General features: G+C 41.2%; 1 protein-coding gene across 1 annotated transcript; it reads left to right on the top strand.

The window, feature by feature from the left end:
* The first annotated feature begins 1,124 nt into the window (after positions 1-1,124).
* On the top strand, positions 1,125-8,414 carry LOC115793709 (lutropin-choriogonadotropic hormone receptor). Its single transcript, XM_075074428.1, is given in 19 exon segments — positions 1,125-1,396; positions 2,530-2,601; positions 2,858-2,932; positions 3,008-3,079; positions 3,241-3,328; positions 3,400-3,428; positions 3,430-3,480; positions 3,589-3,655; positions 3,746-3,843; positions 4,699-4,884; positions 5,139-5,207; positions 5,458-5,801; positions 5,804-5,872; positions 5,875-5,916; positions 5,919-6,007; positions 6,009-6,241; positions 6,243-6,304; positions 6,307-6,390; positions 6,393-8,414. Coding segments are annotated over 19 exon segments (2,043 nt in total). The 5' UTR covers positions 1,125-1,232; the 3' UTR covers positions 6,542-8,414.
* The last annotated feature ends 312 nt before the right edge of the window (positions 8,415-8,726 follow it).

Genomic DNA, 8,726 nt, shown 5'->3' with positions numbered 1-8,726 from the left:
CTGTCAGCCCCACCAGGGAAGCGGCGGCTACGTCCTCACCATGTTTGGTCCTTTTACCAGCTTATCTTGCGCAAAGAGTGCTTGGAATTAAGTCCATCAATAACTTTAGCATTGATTAAACCATGTCCCAAAGAGAAAACACGTTCCAATGAGTTGTTAAGCGAGGGCAATTTTAATAATGCCGCTGTTTTGTAACTAATTGCTGGCCTTGACTTTTCAAAGATGAAATTCCAGCATAAATTTTGTCAGAACAAAAAGCATGCCATTTGCACAAAAGCTCGCGAATGCCTTGCTTTTACGCACAGTTTTCACCAGTCATTAGATAACTGCCGTGTTTCCAATTTCAGAGTCTTTCAGCACAACGAGTTAAAATATTTTGTGTTTCAAGGCTGTATAACGTTGCCTTGCCTTTATCAGCAACAGGCCTATAACAGGCGCCAAACAAGATACAGTTATGGGAGGCTTCTGCCTTTGGGTCAAACTGTTCTCCTGAGGGACACAGCCATTGACTTGGATCTTTATGTGTATGCCAAAAGAAATCTTCATTTTAACTATCCTAAAATACACCCCAATTACAGACACAAGGGTCAGCAAACTCAGCAATAATGGGAAAGTGGCTCTGAAAGCATCTAATCACAGCAAACTCATTGCCAGTGGAGGAAGATGTTGCTGGTAATTGAACATCAAAGGTTATTGCCCCTTGAAATGTTTGCTATTTATTTTCAGATGCTCTCCCATTACGCCAGTATAGCCCACATCGTTGACGATACGCCGTCACAATGATGTGCGTATGTTCTTTTAAGCAAGTTCAATACAACAAATGATTGTGTTTACAAGCAGATGTGCTCACTGAAAACGTATAAATCCGGTTATAAAGTTTCCGGTCTTTAAATCCTTCTGCGCTCTGTGTTTTAGGGCTGATTTAACACGCAGCCATGCCTACATTTTACTTACTGTAATGAATTATAGGCTACCATTACCATTATTATAGGCTACCATTATAGAACCATCTAAAAAATATATTTACAGCGCTCAACTTTGCGATCACGTGTCGCTTTCCTTTTCGGATGCTTATAACAACTCTTTGCGACACAAGAGCCACTTGATAAAAAGCTGGAGGTCAGGTGGCTGAGATTTCCCAAAGCGCGACTAAGGGAGCGCGATCTCTTGCAGCTGAAAGGACATTCGCGGGACATCCCAGCCTCTGTGAAGTTTTCTGGAAAGCAGCAACGATGTGGACGTCGCCGTCAGTATTTGTGGTCCTGTCCGTCTCATTCTTCTGTGGATGCAGGAGTTTTGTGTGCCCGAGGATCTGCCGCTGTTTCTCCAACACAATCAGGTGCAACAATATAACACAAGGGTCAGCTCCAGTGATGGACCACAGGGATAAAAGATTGTAAGTTGGCCACCCGTGGAATAATGCATGTACAGGGTGCAGCTAATTCATGTGATAAAGCCAAGGTTGTTCCGTGCGTATTTAAGATCCCTACTGAAACCTCTCTGTTGTTTAGGCTGCAAGTAAAATGTGGGATGCGGTTCTGTTCAAGTGCCTTTTATGCCATTTTGATTTTAGCACAGCTGTTTGTAAAGTTAAACGACCCTTTCTCGCATTTTAACCCGTTATAAGTACACTTAATTTTGAGCATCCATTTAAAACAGATACTGGTTCCAGTTTTTATTGAGTAAATTGTGTGTGTGTGTGTGTGTGGTGTGTGTGTGTGTGTGTGTGTGTTGTGTGTGTTGTGGTGGTGTGTGTGGGTGTGTGTTGTGTGTTGTTATAAATAAGCCTGTGAGAACTTTTTATGTTTTAAATTCAGACCACATTTTAAGCCTCATGACATCGGGAGAAAATGTGGATAGACCCACATTGAGAGTGAAGAGCTTCTGCATATTGTCTGTATTTATCTCATTTATCAATAAGCAGCACATCACGCCCCTAGTTTTTTTTTTTTTTTTTTAAACATCATCCCCTCATGTGTCCAGCATAACTACCCATGAAGCAAATGTCAAGTTGCTCTCACAGTGTCAGTACACCTCTTGATTGTTGTATGGTCACATGTTGAGTTCACCAAACCGTCAAAAGCCTTGGAGGTGGATAATCTTGACCTCCCCTTCAGTAACAGAACACACAAACCTTGACTCTCTTCTGATAAGTGTTTGAACACCAAGGCTGGCTGCTTTGTGTGTTTATCAGATGCTACCAGGACCTCTACACACACGTTCAATCTAGGAACTTTCTGTTCTGCCAAATTACAATTTCTATTTGTCAATAATATTGAGTGGACACTTGTATTAGTAGGAAATAGTGTGTATATAGCAGCCCTGTCATCCACATACGTGAAATGTTGCTCATTGGTTGGCAGGAAACTCAGACAGGCTGTTTGCTAAACCTCGAAAGTTTCATTCAGGTTGAACTGTAATTGTACCGTGGCAATGCTTAACTTTTTGTTACAGTGCCTCAGATCACTTTAAGTTGTCACTACTTATCTATTAGATCATTAAACTGTCCTCCCCAATCTGCTTTTGCAGGTTTCTTTATCACCTGTCTTTGCAAACAATTTCAAGCCATTCCTTTGAAGGTTTGAAAGGAGTCCAGAGGATGTACGTATCACATTTCTTCTGCTGACAAACTCAGACTCAGTTGTGCGAGTGCTTAAGTGAGGAACAATATGAATACAAAAGATTTGGGTATTGAATCACATAAAGAATTTCTAACACTGCCTCTGTATTGATTTTGCGGTTAAAAAATGTGGCCATAAATGGTTGTAAATGGTGTTTAAAAGCATTGTGTTTATAATGAACAGCAGTCTGACGGTGATGGTAAAAGACTCACCGCTATTTGTTTTTCTGCACACAGAGAGATTACTCAAAGTGTAACCCTGAAAACCATTGAGATGTTGCATTTAACAACCTCTCTCAGCCTCTCTGAAATGTAAGTCTTTTCTGTGATTCTCCCAGTCATAATTACTGCCATTCACCCCTTTAAGGACTGTATGTTTCTTTGCAGCTCCATCCAGAACACAAGGAGTCTGACCACATTGACAGAAGCATTTAACAACCTCCCCAAACTTCGCTACTTGTGAGACAACTCAAAATTTATTATTTCCAATTTTCTTCTCTTTTCTTTTTTAAAATAACGAGAGGCCCAACTTCCAGCAAACACTGTCATTTTTTCCCCTCTTTGGTTTCTATTAAAAGTCCTCAACATGTTACACATTCATTCATTCATTTTATTAACAGGAGCATATCAAATACGGGTATTACAGCTTTTCCTGATGTTACATCAATCAATTCACTTGAATCTGAGTTCATCTTGTAAGTAAAATCTGTTAAAACTAAATGTTGTGTTACTTTGTTTTTTGCAGTTGAACTTCTAGCTTGACCTTTACTATTTTGCAGGGACAATGTGACAACCTCTACCTACTAGAAACCTTCAACCTTCAACGCTTTCATTAGAATGACAAAGGAATATGTTATGATGTGAGTGTCGTAGCATAAATTGCACTGTTAGTTTTAAATATGTATTTCTGATGAAATGATAGTAAGCCATAAAATCTGAAGATACAAATGCTATTCTTACATTTGCAGGAACCTGTTCAACAACGGCATAAGAAAAATACACGAGCACGCCTTCAATGGAACAAAGTAGATAGCTGTATTTATGTTGTATTTTCATTTTGCTGCATTATGTCTTTCTTTTCTTTTTTGATTTTCTGTTTGAAGGTCTTCTTTTGCAGCATTAAAGTTTTGCTCTTTCTGTTTGTGTTTAGGGTTATTAAAGAATAATCGAAACCTTAGAGTGATCCACAGAGATGCTTCAGGAGCCACGGGCCCTGGAGTCTTGTAAGTTCTTATTTGTATACCCCTAAATGTCACTTTGTGCTAAATTATTTTGATTTATTGAAGGAAGCTAAAAGAAAAACCCAGCTGGGGTTGTGTGTGTGTGTTGTTGTGTGTGTGTGTGTGTGTGTGTGTGTGTGTGTGCGGGGGGGGGGGGGGGGGGGGGGGGGGGGGGGGGGGGGGGGGGGGGGGGGGGGGGGGGGGGGGGGGGGGGGGGGGGGGGGGGGGGGGGTGGGGGGGGGGGGGGGGGGGGGGGGGCCATAGGCCTTCAGTGCTGGTCCCAAGCTGTGAAAAATGAAAATCCATCAGGATGGGCATCCAGTGTGAAGCTTTGACAAATCAATATAGGAATCATCAAAGAGGAGCACAAGAGGTGAAGAAGAGCGTGCAGAAAGGGTGGAGTGGTGAAATGTTGGGGAGGGAGCACTGGGGGAGATGACGAAGAGTTGGTTGACAGAAGAGGATCAGGGATAGGGTGAGATGGAAGCATGATCCACTGTGGCTAAGGGAGCAGCCGAAAAAAAGAAGAAGAAGAGAAGCTAAAGAAGGAAGATGTTTACTGAACTGACCAGTTAAATGTGGTCATTTATGTTTATGTATAGATTAGCTGGATTCTGCATCTGGACATGGTGTTGCTTTCCTGAATTGCTTTGTGTCCTTCAAACTTTTCATATAATACTAAGTTGCTTTTCTAAGATGTCAAAAAAAACAAACAAACAGTGGGCTGCAGCTCAGCAGAGTGAGCCGGTTTGGAGAAACAGTAACAGTCTCATAAACACTGGTCTCTAAGGCAGTGTAAAACACCACAGTGGTCACAAAGAGGCCTTCACATCATAATGTAATCTGTTTTTCTCACAGGGATGTTTCGGCAACAGCGCTCACAAAGCTGCCATCACGGGGACTGGAGTCAGTTCTGGTGTTGTTGGCTCAGTCTGCCTATGCCTTGAAGAGTCTGCCGCCTCTGCAGGGACTGTGGAGTCTGCGAGAGGCTCATCTCACCTACAACAGCCACTGCTGTGCACTGCTGAACTGGAACACACACAGGTAACTTACCTATGCATCTTTAAAGCTAAATTCTGCCTTATGGCTGTTTTGGTATTCCCTCACTGGTTTGAATTTAAGCACACCAAAACCAGAATCCCTTTCTGAGAGCTTACTGACTTGCTTGTTTATTAAGCAACAGTGGATTTTATCACAAACATCTGTAACAAATATGCCACGCAATACCAGTCAAATACAATTCAACCAACAGTGGTGACACATTCTGAGTGAGCCGTGATGTCCTTACTTTTCTCCAGAGACCTACCAATGAATCCTGCATGGAATAAAAGCTCTACATCTTGTGATGAGGGTGATCCAACAGGGAGGTAAACCATTTGATTTAGCTGTATTTACCTGCCTTAAATCTCCTGTTTGTTACATTAAACTTTTCACCGTATCAGAATCACTTTACAAGTCTGTTGGAAATATAATTGACTCCTAGTTTATTTTACTTTACTTTACTCTCTATGTATCTCAAGACATCTTACTTCTGAACTCATTATTTAAAGATCAACTAATCAGAACAATCTCCTCTTCTTTTTAAAAAAAACATTTTAAATCTTCCTTCAAAAGCAGGGTTCAGCACGTAGTTGGAGCAGACACATCTCAACTTATGGGCATGCCATATTTCTCAGAAGGTGACCTGTTTGTTGAGGATGACAGCTATGGAGATGTGAATTTCCACTATCCAGAACTGAACCTCTGTCAGACCAGCCCCACACTGGTTTGCACACCTGAGGCAGATGCTTTCAACCCCTGTGAGGACATTGCAGGTTTCAGTTTTCTCAGAGTGGCTATTTGGTTCATCAACTTACTGGCTATCACGGGCAACCTGACGGTGCTCCTGGTCTTCTTTAGTAGCCGGAACAAGCTGACAGTACCTCGTTTCCTCATGTGCCACCTGGCTTTTGCAGATCTTTGCATGGGGTCTACCTTCTGATGATAGCGACTGTAGACTTGCGAACTCGTGGTAGCTACAGTCAGCATGCCATTGATGGCAGACAGGACCTGGTTGTAGTGCAGCAGGCTTCCTGTCTGTTTTGGTGGTGAGCTGTCAGTTTACACACTTTCCACCATCACCCTGGAGCGCTGGCACACCATCACCAACGCTATGCAGGTAGAGCGCCCACCTGGTTCTTATGCAAGCAGCAGGTATAATGTCAGTAGGTTGGCTCATCTGTCTGGGGATGGGAATACTGCCCTTGATTGGTGTGAGTAGCTACACCAAAGTGAGCATGGCTTACCCCATGGACATAGACACTCCTTTGGCTCAGGCTTTCATCATAATTATCCTGCTCCTCAACGTGGGCGCCTTCGTTGTTGTTTGTGTTTGTTATGTGCTGATCCACCTGGCTGTAAAAACCCTGACCTACCAGAAGAAGTGCAGACACCAGGATTGCACAGCGCATGGCTGTACTCATCTTCATGATTTTCTGTGCATGGCACCCATCTCCTTCTTTGCCATCTCTGCTGCCTTCAAGTTTCCCCTCATCACAGTTACCAACTCCAAGATTTATTGGTCCTCTTTTTTCCCATCAATTCCTGTGCCAATCCCTTCCTCTATGCTATCTTCACTAAAGCGTTCAGAAAGGATGCCTATAAGCTCATGAGTACTATAGGCTGCTGTAAAAACAAGGCCTCTCATTTGGAAAGGAAATAAAAAAAAGTCTACAAATTTCCAATTGCAACAAATAGTAAATGTTTGTATTTTATATCTAAGTTTCATATATAGGATTATACTATGATTTACTCATGAAAGTAGTTCCCTCCATCAACTTATTTACTTTGTATGTAGTTCATATAATTATGTTGCATGAGAAACATGCAGAGGAGCCACTTTCATAAGTCCTGTGAAACATGCAATACATACACATTTAAGTCCATAATTGTTGGACAAAAACTTTTTTATTTATTTATTTATTTTTTTAGGACTTACAGACATTTTTATGAACAGTCCTCCATATTCAGAGGCTCAAAAATAATTGATCAGTTGATTGACAAGCAATTTCACGCCCGGCGAGGCCTGTTCCCTTGTTATTTTGTAACAAATTAAGTTGCTAATATCTGTAGTTGATTCAAATTGTTGAATTTGAATTTTATAGCTTTCTGTGCAAGTGATGTCTGTGCAAGTGAAGGAGGCCATCATTAGACTGAGTAAACAAAATGTTCTGTCAAACATGGTGGAGGCAATGTTATGGTATGGGCATATATGGCTGCCAGTGGAACTGGGTCATTAGTAGCAGCAGGATGACTTCTTAAGTCTGCAGGGCTTAACACTGTGATCAGATTCAGACAAATGCTGCAAAACTGATAAGACAGCACCTCGCTGTGCAAATGTTTAATGACCCAAAGCAAACTGCAAAAACAACCAGAGTTTCTCAAGGCAAAGAAATGGAATATTCTTCAATGGCCAAGTCAACTTTTCAGTCACTGAAGACAAAACTGAGCACAGAGAGGACCACAAACAAGCAGCAACTGAAGGCAGCTGCTGAGCATTTCAAGAAAGGAATATCCACATTCAGTGATGTCCATGGCTTCTACTTCCAGCAGTCACTGACCGCAAAGGATTTTCATCCCAGTATTAAGACAGCCTTTGTATTTAAAATTATGTTAGTTTGTCCAATTAATTTTGAGCCTCTGAATGTTTTTGTTTGTGTTAAACCTCTTGAATTAAAGCTGGAAGTCTGCACTTAAATCTCATATTGATTGATTTTAAATCCACTGTGCTGGTGTACAGAGGCAAAACTACAACATCTGTGTCTTTGTCCAACAAATTAAGGACCTAACTGTAAAAAAAAAAAATAAACACTGACTTTAATGTTTACTCTGTTCCTTTTTCGTATCTGGACTGCATGAAGACATTGCTCGAAAAAAGGCAATCATATGCAATTTAGGGTGTTGGAATAAAGGATCCCACACAGGAGTTCATTCAGGAGATCATCATGGCACTGATGTACATTTGGAGATAGTCATATTGTTGTTGTCATCACACAGTATAAGCAATCATGAATCTGTATGCTGGGAAGACTGCAAAGTATCTGGGGTCTACATATAGGTGTTTTTCAGAGTTCAAATGTTACTGCTAACGCTATTAATGGCTCCGTTTGGTGAAGCTTCAAAGAGAGAAATGAAATGTGGCCATTAATCAATAATCACCAAAGAAATGCCAAACAAAAATCTACAGAAGAAAGCTCAGTGAACTCTGATGTGTTGTTTTGTCTCTCAAAAAAGTTTGAACCTCAGCATTTAAGTTCACGAGAAAAGACCTTAAAGTGCCCCTACAATTCAGCAGTAACTGGGAGTGATCGTCTAATGATCGTATAATATGACTGAAGGCTCCACAGCAGCTTCTAAATGTGGTGAGACTGTCGAAAATACAGGATTTGCTTAGTCGGTCTATTTTTTGGCTGTGGAAGCTCAGTAGCAGAAGTGACCACACAGTGGAGTCGTTTGACGGATTACTCCACACTTCAGTTTCTGTTTTTTGTTGTTTTCTTGTTTTGTTTGTTTTTACTTTAAATTTAAAAGAGCGTGGCTGCTGCCTTACTCTGTAAGCTACATATATCTTTTTATTGCAAGGAAGTAGATTACTTACAAATTGGTTCAATAGAAATTAAGAAAATAAGAGAAGAAAACAGGAAAATATTAGAAAATTTCAGGAGTTGTGTTGAGTGCTTGTCATAATCCTGTTTTTACTGCTGAGTTTAGAATGTCTTTCAGTATTCCCCATAAACAGCATCATCTATATGTTTTATACTGTCGCTGGTATTTCCACACTCGGCCCGCCTTCGTGGGATCCCGCCTGTGACGTCCCACTGACTGAACTGTTTCTTCCTCCCCTTCAG

This window comes from Archocentrus centrarchus, chromosome 15, assembly GCF_007364275.1.
Source record: "Archocentrus centrarchus isolate MPI-CPG fArcCen1 chromosome 15, fArcCen1, whole genome shotgun sequence".
In the NCBI taxonomy this organism is placed as follows: Eukaryota; Metazoa; Chordata; class Actinopteri; order Cichliformes; family Cichlidae; genus Archocentrus; species Archocentrus centrarchus.
This window is presented reverse-complemented; position numbering and strand designations above follow the sequence as displayed.